This window comes from Anarhichas minor, unplaced genomic scaffold, assembly GCF_050575085.1.
Source record: "Anarhichas minor isolate MPS153535 unplaced genomic scaffold, ASM5057508v1 ptg000010l, whole genome shotgun sequence".
Lineage (NCBI taxonomy): Eukaryota > Metazoa > Chordata > Actinopteri > Perciformes > Anarhichadidae > Anarhichas > Anarhichas minor.
The window spans coordinates 17,179,575-17,200,099 of record NW_027466456.1 but is presented as its reverse complement, the minus strand read 5'-3'; the positions used below and the strand labels follow the sequence as shown (position 1 = coordinate 17,200,099).

Here is a 20,525-nt window from a genome sequence, read left to right as displayed (position 1 = left end):
ATCATGGAGGGTGAGCCTTACAAAACCTGCATGAATGGGGAATGGATTGGACAGATCAGGTGTCTAAGTAAGTAACAATTCCCAGACATTTTTCATGTGGCATTCTGTGAGGATCTTGCAAACGCAAAACTGATATTCTGGTTTCCAGTGTTTGCATGTAGTGGCTTGATTAATATTAACATAATATATCAATTATACAGGGCCATTACACAGAGTGTAGCATTTATTTAGTTCTTATGTAGCTTCAATCAAAAAAGGTTTATAATGAAATAATATAACAGAATCGTTATTGTCAGAATTGTATATGCAGTATGCTGTATAGTCATTCCCCATTAATACAATTCTGCTCATCTGTTATCTTTTGCAGAACCCTGCACTGTGGATGAAGAAGCCATGCGCTCGCATAATATTGAATTCAGATATGGATCTGAACATAAGCGATATTCACACCATAATGATTATATAACTTTCAGTTGTACCGAAAGAAGAATACCTGTCGGCACATCGGGCATGCGTTTCCAGTGTGTTGACGGTGAGATGCACCTGCCCACTTGCCAGTAAAGGTTTTTAGTTAACTGGATGAGATATAAACATGAGCCGGGGGGACGACCAAAGTAAAGAGTTAGACCAGTGATATCCTGATCCAGTGGCTATGCTTCAGTGCTCTGTGTGGTCATTTTAATAAAACATATACTTCCCCTTGTTTTCTGCCTCGACTTGTATGATGAGACTCAAGTCTGTTTGTCCCATCTTTATGTGCTTAAAGGAAGGTTCAAGTGAGCTGTTTTGAAACTGTTCTTCTCTGGAAGAGAAAACAACAACATAATATCCAGAATATTGATGCAGCACAATAACTTACACAACTTGGCCTCCTTCCTGATAATGACAATATCTGGTCTTAGAAGTTAAGGACGTTGTCTACGACCGCTTTTACGAATACTTTTACAAAAGGTTTCCCAAATGCTATTTCATTTCTACATGGGTTTCTCTAAGCAGCACTTAAGATCAAGCACATTGTAATGACTTGTATTTTATTCAAAGAAATTACTACCACCAAGTATTAAGTTATGGTGGTACAGGTTTTTACCAGTTTTCTCCCAGGTTGTGCAAAAACTCCCACCTAGTGTTAAGTGCAGATGATGCAGTGTTCACCTGCTATGTGTCGTTGTGTTGTCCTTGTCCCTCGTTGTTTCCATTTTCGATTTCTGTCTAAGTACATTTAGAGAGATGCAAAAAAAAGTCAAATCCCTTTTATATGCATGTATTATTGGCTAATAAAGCTAATTCTGAAAATATACCATCAGGAAAGCCTAATAATAGTTTGAAATATGCATCAGCCAAACAATTTTGTGCCACTTTTCTTTATTGTTAGTTTTGGTCTTTCATGATATTCATAATTCCCCATTTGTTGAGAAAAACAGGTAATCTTTAAATATTGAAAGTCAACACTTACTTGAAGCACAAAGTGCGTTGAATCTTTACACATTTTGCCAAAACTAGAACCATGTTTTAGAGGCCTAAACCCAACAGCATGTGAAACACAGGATGGAAAGCCCGGTCTCCAGTATTAAAGTCCTGTGCTTTGTTCGCCCAACCTCCCATCCTGACTTCCTCCAGAGGACTTCTCTGCAGAACGTCTCACTTCCTGAATTAGTCAAACATTGCTGCTGAGCATAATCTAGGCAGCAATCTCTAATCGCGAGCCAAAGTCTTTATTAGAATTTAAAACTGTAAATTGATCCAAACAACTTCTTAAACTATGATATACATCTTTACAGCTTTTTATGAAGAAGACTGATAGGACCCTGAACAAATATGCTGTATGCATAAAGGATGCTGTACGTAAGCATTTCTGGAATGTCCAGTGATGCAAACAGTTTGTGTTTGTGTGTTGCAATGAGACATGCATTGTACAATCCCACTGGGCAGTCCATGTTGTGAACCTTATTGCTCCCTGAAAACTCAAACACGCAGGAATTCTGCTCAGGAAACGCTTGTCTAGAGACCATGCTGTTGTCTGTAATCCTTCTGTTTTTCCAACTGTGGGGTAATGTGGAAGTTTCTTCATCACAGATTGGTAAGTAGGAGTTTTTTCATTACTGAAGTGTTATCATTTAGCTTTGTGGAGAAACAGCGTTTAGCTTAAACTACGGATTTATGCAAAGAGAAGAGAAAGACGCCTTCGTAAATTGCATGTTTCGATTTGTGGTATTTCCTTAATACTGGGAGAATTAGTGCATGTGTGAAGGGGATACAATTATTTTCTCTCTCAATATTAGATGTGTATACTTAGAATTATTTATATTCTGATGTTTCCATTTAACTCTAAAAATTGGCATTTGGGGATTATAAAAAGTAACGGCACCCAATAAAAGTTATTTATCTTTTTGGTGGACGTGACTCATAGATATGAGAAGAATAACCTGTATGTTATATTGGTATCTGATATGTGGATTTTCAAATGGCCGTGTTTGTGTACACATAGTTCATTAACACTCACTAGTGTAAAAGTGCTGCAGTTTGAGCAGAGGCCAGTTTTTCTGAGCTGTCCTTCCTTGTATTTCCTTTTCAATGTTGATAACTTCCATTTTTCTTTGCTTTATTGTTATCCTCTCAGCGTTGTGGTCATTTGTTTATTTTATTTTCTATTCTCATATGTGTTGCATGCAGCTGAAAATAACTTTGGATGAGCCAACCCTACACATGTTTGCAGTACTGTACATGCGCCACATGTGATAATGTGTGTAATCTCATCCTCTTTCCCCATGATGTTCTTTGTTAGAATGCTTAACGCTCCCAGATGTTCCTCATGCCAACATTTCAGAAGAGACCAAAAGAATTGATTACCAAGGAGGACATGTGATACATTTCACTTGTGCACCTGGTTACACTACATCCGGGCCAACTATCAGATATGTTTGCACGAGTGAGGGCTGGCTGGCAGTCCAACAGGAATCCTGCTCCCGTAAGTTGAATGGCTTTCTGTTAGACACTTTCACCACCAGCAGAATGAATACTGTTGTTGTTGACCCCTGGGTGTATTACAATATGTAACAAGATTACAGGAAATGGGGTAAATAACATATCTAAAAGATACATTTCCATTCTAGATTCTCTTTAGGGGAAAAAGTCAAGTCTTTCTTAGACATGCCCTTCATTACATAAATGTAATGGCAAATGTTTTCATGTTTAAAAAAGTAATTTTATTGATTGCAATTTGATGAGGTTCAACCTAGTAACATTTTCATAATATTCCAAACACAGCTCAGGTCTCAATTTGATGCCATTTCATGAACAAAGTCTTGGTACTTGGAACGGTTGACTTATGTATGAGCACAATAGTGTTTTTCTCAGTCTGATCATGCAAGGCAGTTTTATAGCTCTTTTCAAACAAAGTGATCATTTAAAGTGCTTTACGTTGTCAAAAAAGCATTAAGAATGACATTCAAAAACGATAAGCAATGAAAACGTTTTTAAATATTAGATTAAATAAAATATAATACAATAGAATATACCGGAATTAGAGTTAGAGTGCAGTTACGGTGTAGTAATAAGTTGTAAGTTGCTCAAATCAAATGCAACAAATAAAATAAAAGTGCAGCAGAGTTTTTAATTTACATTTAAATGTTTGTTGTGCTAAATATTTAACCTGCTCTCTGTTAATCATTAACACACTGACATCCAGTCTGGGGACAAAGTTAACCTTAAGCTAGGTTGTGGTCAGAATGCTGAATGTTGGTCAATACAATGTTTCAGAAATGTAGGAAACAAATTGATATTGATGAAAGTTTTGAGAAATTCAATGGTGAAATTTCCTCACCAGCATTGATGTACTTTTAAGTATGAATCACTATAGTGCAATATAAACAGTATTGCTCTCTCAGTGCCATTTAGTCTAATTCTTTTATTGGCTGATTGTTCAACTTAACGATTTTTACAATGGACTTTGCACAAGTGTCAACACTGTTCATGAAACAGTGAATGTGGTAATTAAACTGGACAGAAACTATTTCATCATCAGCAGATACTAAAATATCGTACTGCGTATTATTGAATGGAGGTCCACCTGTATCATCACTGTATTTTGAGCCTTAGAAATATATTTACCCACATTCTCTTTCAATCTTATGTTTTAAGCGAGATCATGTGGCCATCCCGGTGATGGTCAGTTTGCAAATGTTCATCTGGAAAAGGGAGACGATTTTGTCTTTGGGTCACAAGTTGTGTACACCAAGGGGAAAATATGTATAATCACAAATGTTTACTGTTAATTTGTATGTTTACTTATATCTCTGTGCTTTGCTTTGTACATATTATTCTGTATCACTATATCATGCATACCAAGAGGTGCAATTTAATTTTGACTAATAGTTACTTACAGAGTAATTTTAATTCTTCCTTATTTAAATTTGGTGCTATCTCAGCTGCAAGATGATACCAAATAGTTTGATATGACTCACTGAATAAAACCTGATCAATTAAAGATTGAATGAACTAAACACTTACACCGCATCGATAGACATTGTTATCATGACACAGACTAAGACTAGATTAAACTCAACATTGCAGCAAAACAAACTTTCCTGGGTGAGAGACACAAAAGTCAGGATAAAAAGGTCAACCCTGTCTCCTTCAAAATTATGATCCCATACAACTAAATTGCATGTTACCAAGTAACAATGTTTCTAATCATAGTCTGCATTCATGGACTTCTGCAGACTATGATTAGAAACATATTTGTGAAACAACAAAAACTAACTTAATCCAGGGGAAAATAATTTTCCTACAAAACGTAATTGGCAATGCAATTTTGTTAAAAGGGAGACCAGGCTGAAGGGGCATGCCATTTGACAGATGTTGCAGCTGCCAATGTTATATTTAATTGGTGTTGCTTTAAAATGACACGCAGAAATATCATTGATCAGATTTGGGTTCATGAAATCCAAAAAGTCTGATCTTAAGTCTAACATGCTGCAGCTTTAACCTCTTGATTAAACAGATTATTTTCTTCAAAGCAGAAACATGCAAAGTTGCAGGTGTTCCAGACGGCGTGCTCCTCAACACACATGTACCAGACAATCAACTAAGACAAGGACAAAACTTGAGGTTTGAATGCATCAATCCTAAAGACACTCTTCATGGGAAGGCATTAGTTGAGTGTTTAGCAGGCGGACAGTGGAGTGATCCCTTCCCAACATGTGGAGGTAAATCAATACTTTTCTTGTCCCCATGCTCCATGTCTAGGGAAATGATGGGAAAAGATGATCCATGACCCAATTGTCAGTTGTCTCCCACAATGCACTGCAAACTTAGAGTGCTTGATTTGCTCTGTTTACCCTGCCCTGATACATATTATCTTTGTGCTGCTATTTTTTTCCCAAGTAAATAGAAGTGATTCTTCGCCTTTGTGTTTTGTCATTCATAAAAATGATTGTAACTTAATACAGTTTCACCAGGAATTCAACTTAAAAAAAGTTGAATTAAAACCTCTCTTAAGAGCCCTGAACATTAAAACCTTCATGAAGGTAGCTGTGTATTAAACTGTTTTAGTTTTTGCTCGGTTAACGCCAATAAACTGGCAGTGTGTACACACAGACTTCATTAAGGAAAATACAGAAAAAGCTTTTTTGGGACTGACTCATTTGGTTTTATTTTTGTGGTTTTTTTACATTCTTTTAGCTCCTTTGGGTTGTGGGACGTCACCATCCCTTACAGACGGAGACACCACAGAAGCTCTAAGATTCCAATACTGCCATGAAGAAAGGGTTCAATATCGCTGTCAGAATTACTATACCATGGAGGGTGAGCCTTACAAAACCTGCATGAATGGGAAATGGATTGGACAGATCAGGTGTCTAAGTAAGTAACAATTCACAGACATTTTTCATGTGGCATTCTGTGAGGATCTTGCAAACGCAAAACTGATATTCTGGTTTCCAGTGTTTGCATGTAGTGGCTTGATTAATATTAACAGAATATATCAATTATACAGGGCCATTACACAGAGTGTAGCATTTATTTAGGTCTTATGTAGCTTCAATCTAAAAAGGTTTATAATGAAATAATATAACAGAATCGTTATTGTCAGAATTGTATATGCAGTATGCTGTATAGTCATTCCCCATTAATACAATTCTGCTCATCTGTTATCTTTTGCAGAACCCTGCACTGTGGATGAAGAAGCCATGCGCTCGCATAATATTGAATTCAGATATGGATCTGAACATAAGATATATTCACACCATAATGATCATATAACTTTCAGTTGTACCAAAAGAAGAATACCTGTCGGCACATCGGGCATGCGTTTCCAGTGTGTTGACGGTGAGATCAACCTGCCCACTTGCCAGTAAAGGTTTTTAGTTAACTGGATGAGATATAAACATGAGCCGGGGGTACGACCAAAGTAAAGCGTTAGACCAGTGATATCCTGATCCAGTGGCTATGCTTCAGTGCTCTGTGTGGTCATTTTAATAAAACATATACTTCCCCTTGTTTTCTGCCTCGACTTGTATGATGAGACTCAAGTCTGTTTGTCCCATCTTTATGTGCTTAAAGGAAGGTTCAAGTGAGCTGTTTTGAAACTGTTCTTCTCTGGAAGAGAAAACAACAACATAATATCCAGAATATTGATGCAGCACAATAACTTACACAACTTGGCCTCCTTCCTGATAATGACAATATCTGGTCTTAGAAGTTAAGGACGTTGTCTACGACCGCTTTTACGAATACTTTTACAAAAGGTTTCCCAAATGCTATTTCATTTCTACATGGGTTTCTCTAAGCAGCACTTAAGATCAAGCACATTGTAATGACTTGTATTTTATTCAAAGAAATTACTACCACCAAGTATTAAGTTAAGGTGGTACAGGTTTTCGCCCAGGTTGTGCAAAAACTGAGTATAATTTTTACTTTTATGGGGTTAGGTATATTTCTGAGGGCTTATTTTGGTAGTTTGTTGTAAGTAGAAAGACTTTGATGACATGTGCAACATGTAACTGATTGAATATGGGTAGATGGCACAGGAATGTATGTTTCCATTACTTTGTATCACATATTGACATTTAGTGGTGATTTGTTTAGATTTAGATAAACCTATAAATATACAGTATATAGACATCTTTACATGTACATACTGTACATAATCATCCAGTCCATGTGCTTTGTTTACAACTTACAGAACACCCGATTTAAAAATAGACTTTTTATTTCTTATTTTAGTTTTGGTCATGGGTGCTTTTTATATATATTTATAGGATATTTATATTTACACCTATTTTTCACTACTTGTGTACATAACAATCTGCTCTATTCTTTACCTTTATCCATCGTTGTGTTGTCCTTGTCCCTCGCTGTTATTTCCATTTCTGTGTAAGTATTTTTAGAGAGATGGAAAGAAAGTCAAATCCCTTTTATATGCATGTATTATTGGCTAATAAAGCTAATTCTGAAAATATACCATCAGGAAAGCCTAATAATAGTTTGAAATATGCATCAGCCAAACAATTTTGTGCCACTTTTCTTTATTGTTAGTTTTGGTCTTTCATGATATTCATAATTCCCCATTTGTTGAGAAAAACAGGTCATCTTTAAATATTGAAAGTCAACACTTACTTGAAGCACAATGTGCGTTGAATCTTTACACATTTTGCCAAAACTAGAACCATGTTTTAGAGGCCTAAACCCAACAGCATGTGAAACACAGGATGGAAAGCCCGGTCTCCAGTATTAAAGTCCTGTGCTTTGTTCGCCCAACCTCCCATCCTGACTTCCTCCAGAGGACTTCTCTGCAGAACGTCTCACTTCCTGAATTGGTCAAACATTGCTGCTGAGCATAATCTAGGCAGCAATCTCTAATCGCGAGCCAAAGTCTTTATTAGAATTTAAAACTGTAAATTTGTACTATGATATACATCTTTACAGCTTTTTATGAACAAGACTGATAGGACCCTGAACAAATATGCTGTATGCATAAAGGATGCTGTACGTAAGCATTTCTGGAATGTCCAGTGATGCAAACAGTTTGTGTTTGTGTGTTGCAATGAGACATGCATTGTACAATCCCACTGGGCAGTCCATGTAGTGAACCTTATTGCTCCCTGAAAACTCAAACACGCAGGAATTCTGCTCAGGAAACGCTTGTCTAGAGACCATGCTGTTGTCTGTAATCCTTCTGTTTTTCCAACTGTGGGGTAATGTGGAAGTTTCTTCATCACAGATTGGTAAGTAGGAGTTTTTTCATTACTGAAGTGTTATCATTTAGCTTTGTGGAGAAACAGCGTTTAGCTTAAACTACGGATTTATGCAAAGAGAAGAGAAAGACGCCTTCGTAAATTGCATGTTTCGATTTGTGGTATTTCCTTAATACTGGAAGAATTAGTGCATGTGTGAAGGGGATACAATTATTTTCTCTCTCAATATTAGATGTGTATACTTAGAATTATTTATATTCTGATGTTTCCATTTAACTCTAAAAATTGGCATTTGGGGATTATAAAAAGTAACGGCACCCAATAAAAGTTATTTATCTTTTTGGTGGACGTGACTCGTAGATATGAGAAGAATAACCTGTATGTTATATTGGTATCTGATATGTGGATTTTCAAATGGCCGTGTTTGTGTACACATAGTTCGTTAACACTCACTAGTGTAAAAGTGCTGCAGTTTGAGCAGAGGCCAGTTTTTCTGAGCTGTCCTTCCTTGTATTTCCTTTTCAATGTTGATAACTTCCATTTTTCTTTGCTTTATTGTTAGCCCCTCAGTGGTGTGGTCATTCTTTTTTTTTTCTATTCTCATATGTGTTGCATGCAGCTGAAAATAACTTTGGATGAGCCAACCCTACACATGTTTGCAGTACTGTACATGCGCCATATGTGATAATGTGTGTAATCTCATCCTCTTTCCCCATGATGTTCTTTGTTAGAATGCTTAACGCTCCCAGATGTTCCTCATGCCAACATTTCAGAAGAGACCAAAAGAATTGATTACCAAGGAGGACATGTGATACATTTCACTTGTGCACCTGGTTACACTACATCCGGGCCAACTATCAGATATGTTTGCACGAGTGAGGGCTGGCTGGCAGTCCAACAGGAATCCTGCTCCCGTAAGTTGAATGGCTTTCTGTTAGACACTTTCACCACCAGCAGAATGAATACTGTTGTTGTTGACCCCTGGGTGTATTACAATATGTAACAAGATTACAGGAAATGGGGTAAATAACATATCTAAAAGATACATTTCCATTCTAGATTCTCTTTAGGGGAAAAAGTCAAGTCTTTCTTAGACATGCCCTTCATTACATAAATGTAATGGCAAATGTTTTCATGTTTAAAAAAGTAATTTTATTGATTGCAATTTGATGAGGTTCAACCTAGTAACATTTTCATAATATTCCAAACACAGCTCAGGTCTCAATTTGATGCCATTTCATGAACAAAGTCTTGGTACTTGGAACGGTTGACTTATGTATGAGCACAATAGTGTTTTTCTCAGTCTGATCATGCAAGGCAGTTTTATAGCTCTTTTCAAACAAAGTGATCATTTAAAGTGCTTTACGTTGTCAAAAAAGCATTAAGAATGACATTCAAAAACGATAAGCAATGAAAACGTTTTTAAATATTAGATTAAATAAAATATAATACAATAGAATATACCGGAATTAGAGTTAGAGTGCAGTTACGGTGTAGTAATAAGTTGTAAGTTGCTCAAATCAAATGCAACAAATAAAATAAAAGTGCAGCAGAGTTTTTAATTTACATTTAAATGTTTGTTGTGCTAAATATTTAACCTGCTCTCTGTTAATCATTAACACACTGACATCCAGTCTGGGGACAAAGTTAACCTTAAGCTAGGTTGTGGTCAGAATGCTGAATGTTGGTCAATACAATGTTTCAGAAATGTAGGAAACAAATTGATATTGATGAAAGTTTTGAGAAATTCAATGGTGAAATTTCCTCACCAGCATTGATGTACTTTTAAGTATGAATCACTATAGTGCAATATAAACAGTATTGCTCTCTCAGTACCATTTAGTCTAATTCTTTTATTGGCTGATTGTTCAATTTAACGATTTTTACAATGGACTTTGCACAAGTGTCAATAATGAAACAGTGAATGTGGTAATTAAACTGGACAGAAACTATTTCATCATCAGCAGATACTAAAATATCATACTGCTGCGTATTATTGAATGGAGGTCCACCTGTATCATCACTGTATTTTGAGCCTTAGAAATATATTGACCCACATTCCTGTCTGTGAAGGTAAAGCTGAAATAAAGGATCATATTTGTTCAGTACCTTACATACAAGGGGAAATGTCACTGTGTCAGGGAATATTGAAAAACTGTATTTCTTACGTGCTTATAGTTTGAAACGTTTGAAAGGTTTTTGGTCATCCAATTTATGATTTATTTGTTTTCCTTCCAGCCCAACAGTGTCCAGTGATTCACGTGGAACAGAATGTCCAGGTGATTGGGGACCCAGAGGAAGCAACCTATGGCAATGTAGTTCAATTCAGCTGCAAGTCCCGCACTGAAATCCTGTCTGGGTCACAAGAAATGTATTGTGATGAAAATGGAGAATGGCGTGGACAAGTTCCTAAATGCAAAGGTACAGCAGGCTTTCCAAAATGACTTCCTTTTTAGTAAAAGGGTGAAAGTATAGGCAAAGGGGAAGACAGGAACACACAAATACAAACATAACCCACCATGGGATGTGCCGGGCCGATTACAAAGACCGCAGACTCTTCGCATTTCTCCTTTTTGTGCCTCCTTGTCTCCTCTCTGTTCCGCCCTTTTGTCTGTGATTCGGAAATCAATTTCAACGCGTCATCTTGAAGGATGTCTCGATTCCTAAAACACATCGCGAGGAAAGAGGAGGCTTGCCGGTGGAGCTTAGATCGTGGGTGCACGGGTGTATCCTTTGCAGAAGTCTTATCAGCGCCTGTATAAAAGCATAAAAAGTTCAAACCTGTCTCCTTCAAAATTATGATCCCATACAACTAAATTGCATTCTCAATTATGTTTTGAAGGAAACATACTCCCTGATTGCGGTCGCAATTTTCAACATGACGCTAACGTTGTAAATTGAAAACAAACACACAAAAAAACACAACTGACCTTCTTTGTTAGGTTTAGTATATGGTTATGGTTTGGCTTCAAATAAGTACATGTTATGGTATCGAGCTTAAGGACGTGAATCAAAATAGGTGAATATTGACATTTGATTTCACACGGGACACAAACAGCGGTCTCCTGTGTGAAAGTCTTGTGTTTGTTTGACCCACCCATCCACTCTGACCTCCTCCCTTGGTGGACTTCTGCAGACTATGATTAGAAACATATTTGTGAAACAACAAAAACTAAGTTGATCCAGGAGAAAATAATTTTCCTACAAAACATATTTGTCAATGCAATTTTGTTAAACGGGAGACCAGGCTGAAGGGGCATGCCAATGGACAGATGTTGCAGCTGCCAATGCCATATTGAATTGGTGTTGCTTTAAAATGACACGCAAAACATTTTGATTAACTCCTCTCTCCTCTGGTGGGAGGACTAAGGCACGAGGAGAGGAGGCAAGGAATGGAATTGAAGATGTACAAACTGAACATTTTTGCTGAGAGAAGAACAATAGACTGCACTGATGTTTGCTGTACTTTCGACTGGTTTTGACAAAGGTTTAATATAACAACTCATAATACAGCACGTCTCGCCCTTATGTGCTGTGATTGGCTGTTACTACTGCACTGTGATCTACACCGACCTGGTCAGTGGTCGCTCGGCGCTACATCACATGTTGATAACCCGCTGATAGCTCCACTTTGAAAAAAGAAAATGAACTGAGAGGTTCCAGACTAATCCGCATTTGGGATTTGATCTGGCGATATGAGAATGTGAGAACCAAAAATACCTCCCAACTGAATGTTTCAGATATTATTTTACTCCAGAGTAAGGTCAATAAGTGATTACTGTGCATCCCCTTTTTATGAAAAAATATCTTTTGTTTTTTCCAACAGAGATAACTTGTGCAGTACCCGAGATTGAAAATGGTTTTGTGTCTGGAGATATTCCAGAGTACGAAGAAAATGAGGTCCTGTACTTTAGATGTGATGCTACATATAAACGCACTGTAGGCATACCTTCAAAATGCATCAAACAAGGAAATAGAGCAGAGTGGAGCCCCACACCTGCATGTGAATGTAAGTATAAACTGAGTCATCCAGTTTGATGGTTATATCACACTGACAAGAGAAAATTGGTGCTAACAGATAATATGCTTAATTTCCCAACAAATGAAGCAATAAGATGTAGACTGACACTGCCGCCACAGGAGGGAACCAGGTATCAATCTCCTTCCAGAATTGTGTTTCCACCTGGTGACACACTGAGAGTCATGTGTGGAAATAAGTACTGGATTTCACACCCTCGGGAGACCTCAGCAGTGACTACATGCAAAGAGGATGGAGAATGGACTTTCCACCCAGTGTGCCAAGGTATAAAACTACACGGGCTTAGTGCCAGACACAGATTATGAGACTGCTGTTCTTTATTGTGTGTGTGTATGGTTCATTAATTTGTGATGAAGATGATGATCAATCTTATCTTTATTACTTAAGTTACGCAAGTCTTTCTCTTCTTCTAGAGGTTGTATGCAGTAATCAAAGACCACAGCATGTGTATCGCTGGAGTGTTTCATGGCGACAACGAATAACATTGGGTGAGACTACAACATATTCGTGTGGGACGGGCTACAAGAAGACAGATGGTGCCACCTTGGCCAAATGCACCAGAGATGGATGGAATCCAAATCCACTTTGTCAAGGTATTGTGAAGTTTTAACTATGACATTACTGGTCATTTTGTATCCATATTTGGGAAAGCGGGGAAGGAGCTTTTGGTCCAGTTAGGATTTATTAATTTATTTTAAACTTTTTTTTACCGTAATTGCCGTCTTCCACCAAAAATCGTAGGAACTAAGATCTGGAACTAAATCAGGAACTAAAAGTCCCTTCTCCAAGTTATGCAGTTACTTCAATATACTATTAATCTGCCTCGGTCCCAGTCTATGGTGCTCATTGCAACAGTTATCAGCCTTTTTCCAGAGAAAATCAAGCAATGCTGCTCTGTAGACCAGAGGTCTTCAACAGGGGGTCCGCAAACTTTTTGGTTGATTAGACAATTAAAAAAAAAAAAAAAAATGTTTTTGTTTTTTTCTCTAAACATGAATCTGTCATTATTTTAATAGTTCAGTATTGTATGCAATATAACAGGTATCTTTATACATGGCAGTGGCACTAATAGGCCATCACTCATTTTTCATTTCCACATTTATGTTGAAAATGAAAACATCAATTTGAAGCTTGTTTGCATGATTATCATGCAATTGACAGACAATGTTGATATTGGCATTGGTATCAGCTGACAAGGTGTGTTTATAAATGGCAGTGGCACGGCCTCCCTGCTCACTGTACCTTGCACATGTTTAAAATAAAAACATGAATATATGAACCTGTGTATTATTTGAATAGCTTAGTATTGAATGCACAATGAAGAGGTATGTTTATACATGGCACTAGGCCCAGTTTAATATAAAACACAATTTTATACAATATATATAGTCGGGGGTCCCTGCTCCATCTCTCTATCAGTTTGGGGGTCCTTGGCCTGAAAAACGTTGAAGACCCCTGCTGTAGACCAAGAAAAAAAAGATCCATACGTATATGTAATGTTTCCTGGTACTCCATGCACGCTCAATAACAAGGCTACGACACGTTCACCCCATTATACATCCCTCACCATGACATAAATAAAGAAAAAACTGGTGATCACATTAAAAAAGAAGCACAATCAGGTGCCATATTTACAAACATCTACACCAGGGTTGTCAAACTCGAGGCCCGCGGCCCGAATCCGGCCCGTCACGTCATTTTATGTGTCCCGCGAATCCGCCAGCAAAAAAAAAAAAAAAAAAATGAATTTAGAGTTAGACTTGATAATAAAAATATCCCCATAGTCGAAATTATGAGATAGATAGAAAGTCAAAATGATGAGATAGATAGAAAGTCAAAATGATGAGATAGAAAGTCATAATTATGAGATACTTAAACACAACAGTGATAGAAGCAGCTCTTCATAGGCTACCCTGTATTTGACATGTGTATTGTGAGTACATTGAAGACTACTTTAAACGTGCCTTTACAACACATGAAATACTTCATGTGGGATTGTGCAAACGCACCGTTGAAAGGATTTTAAGCATTGAACAAAGTTATTGTAATAACTTGTGTTTGATATTTGTCTTTGCTGTTTTCTTTAATAGTTTGATCTTTGATAGAGTAATGTGGGTTTCTTAACCCCTAAATTAAAAGGATTTAAGTTATAATAACAGAAATGTGCTTAAATATATTTTTACATTTATATAACTGCATGTACAATATTTTTACACTTGAATAAACAATAATCAAATGCAGAGACAATTATTTACCAATATGTTAGGAATAGTTACATTTACAGTCTTACATTTACAACCGGCCCTTTGAGGGAAACATGATGCTGATGTGGCCCAGAGTGAAAATGAGTTTGACACCCCTGATCTACACCATCTTGCTTGTCTTATATTTGCACAACACAAGTACAATTTACTTTTACATCGGGGTGTAACATATCTGAATATTTTACTTGTTGATGTGCCAACTCTGATATGACAGTAAAATGTCACTTTCAAGTCAGTGTACAGAATAACTACATTTTTTTAAATTATTATTTTTACAGCGATAACATGCAACAGTCAATCTTACGAGGAGGCAGACATTGAGGGAGAGGTTAAGACCATATACGGGTACAGGGAGCAGGTCCATTATACCTGCAAGGCTGGTTCTGAGGGACGTTTTACTCTAACCTGTGAGAAAGCAGGTTGGATCGGGACGCCACGATGTACAAGTAAGAAAATACAATACACAATATAGTTGAAAGGACGATTGTTGTTGTTTTTTCCCATCATTTTATCAACTTTTATTTTTCATGCTTCCACCACAATTACATTATTGTTTATCAGATTAGAATTGAATCGCTATGAATACATTTTGGGGCAAACATTGGTGTCTTTTTTATAGCAGCAAAGTAAAATAATGTGGTTAGTGGTTCGCTAAGATCTGCCACCTGTTCTTCTAACCAATTTTCTTGAGCATCCATCTTATTTTATTTTTTTTCACTCCTGCAAAATGTCAAACATGTTTTTTATTTCATTTAAAACTAATAACCAAAAGTCCCTTCTCCAAGTTATGCAGTTACTTCAATATACTATTAATCTGCCTCGGTCCCAGTCTATGGTGCTCATTGCAACAGTTATCAGCCTTTTTCCAGAGAAAATCAAACAATGCTGCTCTGTAGACCAAGAAAAAAAAGATCCATATATGTAATGTTTCCTGTATCTCCACGCTCAATAACAAGGCTCACGTTCACCCCATTATACATCCCTCACCATGACGTAAATAAAGAAATAACTGGTGATCACATTAAAAGAAGAAGCAACATCAGGTGCCATATTTACAAGCATCTTGACCATCTTGCTTGTCTTATATTTGCACAACACAAGTACAATTTACTTTTACATCGGGGTGTAACATATCTGAATATTTTACTTGTTGATGTGCCAACTCTGATATGACAGTAAAATGTCACTTTCAAGTCAGTGTACAGAATAACTACATTTTTTTTATTATTATTTTTACAGCGATAACATGCAACAGTCAATCTTACGAGGAGGCAGACATTGAGGGAGAGGTTAAGACCATATACGGGTACAGGGAGCAGGTCCATTATACCTGCAAGGCTGGTTCTGAGGGACGTTTTACTCTAACCTGTGAGAAAGCAGGTTGGATCGGGACGCCACGATGTACAAGTAAGAAAATACAATACACAATATAGTTGAAAGGACGATTGTTGTTGTTTTTTCCCATCATTTTATCAACTTTTATTTTTCATGCTTCCACCACAATTACATTATTGTTTATCAGATTAGAATTGAATCGCTATGAATACATTTTGGGGCAAACATTGGTGTCTTTTTTATAGCAGCAAAGTAAAATAAATGTGGTTAGTGGTTCGCTAAGATCTGCCACCTGTTCTTCTAACCAATTTTCTTGAGCATGCATCTTATTTTATCTTTTTTCACTATTGCAAAATGTCAAACATGTTTTTTATTTCATTTAAAACTAATAATCTACTTTGAATAGACAAGTAGTTAGCACTCATTAACCTACAGCTCCATGCCTCATTTCCATCGTTACAACTTGTCTGGCCAAAATAGCTTTCCTTTTTTTTCATCCTTAACGGGTTATACATGTGTATATTGTGAGAGTTTTGTTAAATGATCAGTATTAATGTGCTCATTCTGGAGCACCACAAGGTCTGACATGAGAAGTACCTTGCTTCCTTCTTAAATTAAATTGTTTGTTTCAAAATATTTGAATTTATTTAGGGTTTGGTAAGTAATTGCATTGACTTTGTTTCATGAACAAAACATTAAAAAACTTCACATCGACAATGCAAAAATGACCAACAATGAAAAGGATAATTACAGGCTCAATGAACATGTCCAATATGAATGCCGGAACGATGCTAAAAGAGTTTTTACTGTTACCTGTGAGCAAGGTGGCTGGACAGGGATAAGGAACTGTTCAGGTAAGAACATAACGGTACAACAAATATAGTTGTTTTAGGGATAATGTGTGACTGGAGTTTCTATGTTTTGATGGCAATAGAAATGGTAAATATCTCCTAACAGCTAAAAAAAATCTAAATTGCATTATTAATTTGATTACCCACAGTAATGGAGGAGAAAAACATTACGTGCACACGTACGTACAAAATGTATTTCACAAATGGGATTTAAGTTTGCCAGTTTTGTGTTTATACAGTATAGCGATTAGGTTTGACACCACAATTTAAAAAAAATATATATATAATTGGTGCTATCTTATTTTTTATTTTTTTTATATGGATAGACATAGAACCCATATTAATTTAGATATCTTGAGGTGATAGGCCAAGGGACCCCTGAGAATATGGCCATACCAATTTTTTTGCTCCCTGAAAACTCAAACACGCAGGAATTCTGCTCAGGAAACACCAATAAACTGGCAGTGTGTACACACAGACTTCAATAAGAAAAATAATGAAAAGGCTTTTTTGGGACTGACTCATTTGGTTTCATTTTTGTGTTTTTTTTACATTCTTTTAGCTCCTTTGGGTTGTGGGACGTCACCACCCCTTACAGACGGAGACACCACAGGAGCTCTAAGATTCCAACACCGCCATGAAGAAAGGGTTCAATATCGCTGTCAGAATTACTATATCATGGAGGGTGAGCCTTACAAAACCTGCATGAATGGGGAATGGATTGGACAGATCAGGTGTCTAAGTAAGTAACAATTCCCAGACATTTTTCATGTGGCATTCTGTGAGGATCTTGCAAACGCAAAACTGATATTCTGGTTTCCAGTGTTTGCATGTAGTGGCTTGATTAATATTAACATAATATATCAATTATACAGGGCCATTACACAGAGTGTAGCATTTATTTAGTTCTTATGTAGCTTCAATCAAAAAAGGTTTATAATGAAATAATATAACAGAATCGTTATTGTCAGAATTGTATATGCAGTATGCTGTATAGTCATTCCCCATTAATACAATTCTGCTCATCTGTTATCTTTTGCAGAACCCTGCACTGTGGATGAAGAAGCCATGCGCTCGCATAATATTGAATTCAGATATGGATCTGAACATAAGCGATATTCACACCATAATGATTATGTAACTTTCAGTTGTACCGAAAGAAGAATACCTGTCGGCACATTGGGCATGCGTTTCCAGTGTGTTGACGGTGAGATCAACTTGCCCACTTGCCAGTAAAGGTTTTTAGTTAACTAGAAGTGATGGACCTGAGATGGATGAACAGAAATGTAAAAGTTTAACAACAGTAGTTAGACCACTTAGTACAGAACTGATCTTCTGTGTCTACTTCAGTGCTGTCAACTGTGACACTTTTAATAAAACATTCATGTTCACTCAGTGTGTTTTCTTCTTCATATAAGAAAAAGGATCTATGTATTTCCCCTTTAAGCATTTGGTTAAATAGAGCAGACACTACTATTTATTAGTATGGCCTGCAATGCTGTTGAGCACAACAGTTCCCTTTTTAAGATTTATTTTTAATATATTCTTAATAAAACATTGAAATCATTAGGGATGAGGTATTCAGTATAGCAGGTACTAAATACACATCATTCTGCACAAAAACATGACTTTAACAGTGCTGGAAGTATTGTAGTGCTGTTTTAAGGTACTTGTACTTTACTTTAGTACTTACATTTTATGCTACTTTACACTTTACTCCGCTTCCGATTGGTGACAACTAGTTACTAGTTACTTTACAGATGAAGATTTAAGACTAGGAGTCTAGGCTCCCTCTGTGGGTTCAGAGGAATTTTCATTCAAAAATGTTCAGATGGTTACATTTAAGGCTTAAAGGTGCAAGATCTTGCCAGAATTGTTTAAAAAAAAAACAGAACTAACATTATCAACAGAATGTGAAAAAGTAACCATTTTTAAGTTGTGTCAGGGATGTCTATGGATTGTGTTGCTACTGAAATGAGCATGCTAACCAGCTAGCCCAGGCCTGTCCTGTCTTGTAATACCACTTGTGCCTAGCTAGTGAGTTACTGTAGAGCGGTGAGAGGACTAGGAGGTAGAGCTGCCACGATGGCTTGTCAATCAAGTTGAAGGTACAAGGTCTGTGAGAACGTTTAGTTTGAAATATGAAAATACAGGTTGTTTCTTTATTTCTGCTACTTTGGATTTAATTCAAATAAGGATAATAATGGACCATAACAGCTCCCGGTTAGTGTCACAGTAAACTCAAAGTTGGCTAATATGTAGGCCGACATCACACATAAAGATTATGAGATAGCAGTGTTATTTTTTCTGGCTATCAAGAGTTACGGCAGTCTGGTCGAATTGTATGTATTCTTGTGCTGCTATTGGTTGTGGCTTGCCTGTTAAATTAGATTATATGGACCTAGTAGTAGTGGTGAAGTGCTGACCCCTATTTGTTTGGAGCATGTGGCCAGGTATTACACATTGGTAAAATGATCTATACAAATGACAGTGTTTTCATAGTTTCTCTTCCCGACCAAAGTATTTAAAACGAGCTCCACCTCGACCACCTGCAACAGGAAAATGATGCAAACACATCAATGCGTTAGCATCAACAATTTGATAATGTGATATGTAATACTATATATATATATTATTTTTTTTTGAATTGTTATATTGGTACATTTAAATCAGCAAAGAATCAAGAGTACCTCTCCCACTACTGTTGTGTATGTACTAAGCTTTAAAGTAATTCCTGCCATTAACAAAATGTGTCCGTTATCTCCTGTATGGTGAAAATATTGCATTCAAATTCAGCCATGACAACCAGCCCATATTCTGCCCACAGTAATGAGCTTGACATCAGGCGGACTAAGGAAAGATGCACTGGTAAATAGAGATTGTGTGGGTGTTTTGATGGTGTGATGACCTTGCCCTCTTGCCAGTAAAAGCTTTAGTTTACCAGAAGTTACATGAGCTGGCTGGACAAATATGCAAATGATTAACCAGAGGACAGAGTGAGACGAGCACTGCAACAGTTTGGCATCAGCCATCTGTCCCCAAATTCAGTAGTCATCGGTAACGATTTTAATAAAACTCAGTCTATTTTCTCCTTCCTTCCTTCTCAAAGAGGTATTGTTAAATTCCTGGCGTGTTAATGTATTTCACTTAGTTCACATAATTATTTTAAGCCCAACCATAATATTTTCCCTAAACCTAAGTAGTTTGTTGACTATCTGACTTTTTTTATGTCTATTTTCGACGTACTTTACCATCTTTTTTTCGACAAGTGATACTATGACTTTTCCCCGACATGCTATACTGTAACTTTTTTATGACTTTAATTTGAAATACTATACGACTTTTTTGATATACGATACAATTACTTTATTTTCAAAAATTCTGCTAGGACTTTTTTTTTTTTTTGACATAATATAGACTTTTTTTTTTCAAAATGCTATACTATAACTTTCTTATGTCTTTTTCAACACAGTATACTATGACTTTTTTTGGACATACTATACAGTATACACCATGACTTGGTTTAACTCTGGCATATTTTACCACGACGTTTCTTTATACTTTTTACGGCATAGTATATAATGACCATTTTTGTCTTTTTTCAACATACTTAAATTATTTTTTTTTTTTACCCTTTTGAAATACTACTTTTACCATTTTGGAAATGTATATTATATAGGCTTATTTTTACGACATACTACGATAATATCTTTTTTTAAACATATTTTAAATGTCATGTGACGTGACATACTTTACTATGACTTTTTCCAACACACATCATCTTGAGCAAAAGAAACAATGTAAACACATCAGAAGGATACATGAAACTGGCACCGTGTTTTAG

At 36.5% G+C, this 20,525-nt stretch overlaps 2 protein-coding genes across 2 annotated transcripts; both read left to right on the top strand.

Annotated features, from left to right (window-relative positions):
* Positions 1 to 3: 3 nt before the first annotated feature.
* On the top strand, positions 4 to 6,353 carry LOC142946577 (complement factor H-related protein 2-like). The gene is made up of 6 exons (XM_076087988.1): positions 4 to 67; positions 368 to 532; positions 2,783 to 2,965; positions 5,019 to 5,204; positions 5,680 to 5,859; positions 6,160 to 6,353. Exons 1-6 carry the CDS (start codon positions 4 to 6, stop codon positions 6,351 to 6,353), a joined length of 972 nt encoding a protein of 323 aa, XP_075944103.1.
* Positions 6,354 to 10,192: 3,839 nt separating this feature from the next.
* LOC142946570 (complement factor H-related protein 1-like) lies at positions 10,193 to 17,917 on the top strand. Its single transcript, XM_076087974.1, has 8 exons — positions 10,193 to 10,265; positions 10,431 to 10,613; positions 12,019 to 12,201; positions 12,301 to 12,495; positions 14,774 to 14,941; positions 15,735 to 15,902; positions 17,244 to 17,423; positions 17,724 to 17,917. The coding sequence occupies exons 1-8, from the start codon at positions 10,193 to 10,195 to the stop codon at positions 17,915 to 17,917; spliced, it is 1,344 nt and encodes a 447-aa protein (XP_075944089.1).
* Positions 17,918 to 20,525: the final 2,608 nt, after the last annotated feature.

Bases quoted from the DNA above. Each gene is read 5' to 3' on its own strand.
- LOC142946570 (XM_076087974.1), top strand. From the start codon at position 10,193: ATGGAGGTCCACCTGTATCATCACTGTATTTTGAGCCTTAGAAATATA. The intron at 10,266-10,430 runs GTAAAGCTGAAA...TTTTCCTTCCAG, and splicing joins CCACATTCCTGTCTGTGAAG to CCCAACAGTGTCCAGTGATT. The intron at 10,614-12,018 runs GTACAGCAGGCT...TTTTTCCAACAG, and splicing joins ACAAGTTCCTAAATGCAAAG to AGATAACTTGTGCAGTACCC.
- LOC142946577 (XM_076087988.1), top strand. From the start codon at position 4: ATGGAGGGTGAGCCTTACAAAACCTGCATGAATGGGGAATGGATTGGA. The intron at 533-2,782 runs GTGAGATGCACC...GTTCTTTGTTAG, and splicing joins GCGTTTCCAGTGTGTTGACG to AATGCTTAACGCTCCCAGAT. The intron at 2,966-5,018 runs GTAAGTTGAATG...TCTTCAAAGCAG, and splicing joins CCAACAGGAATCCTGCTCCC to AAACATGCAAAGTTGCAGGT.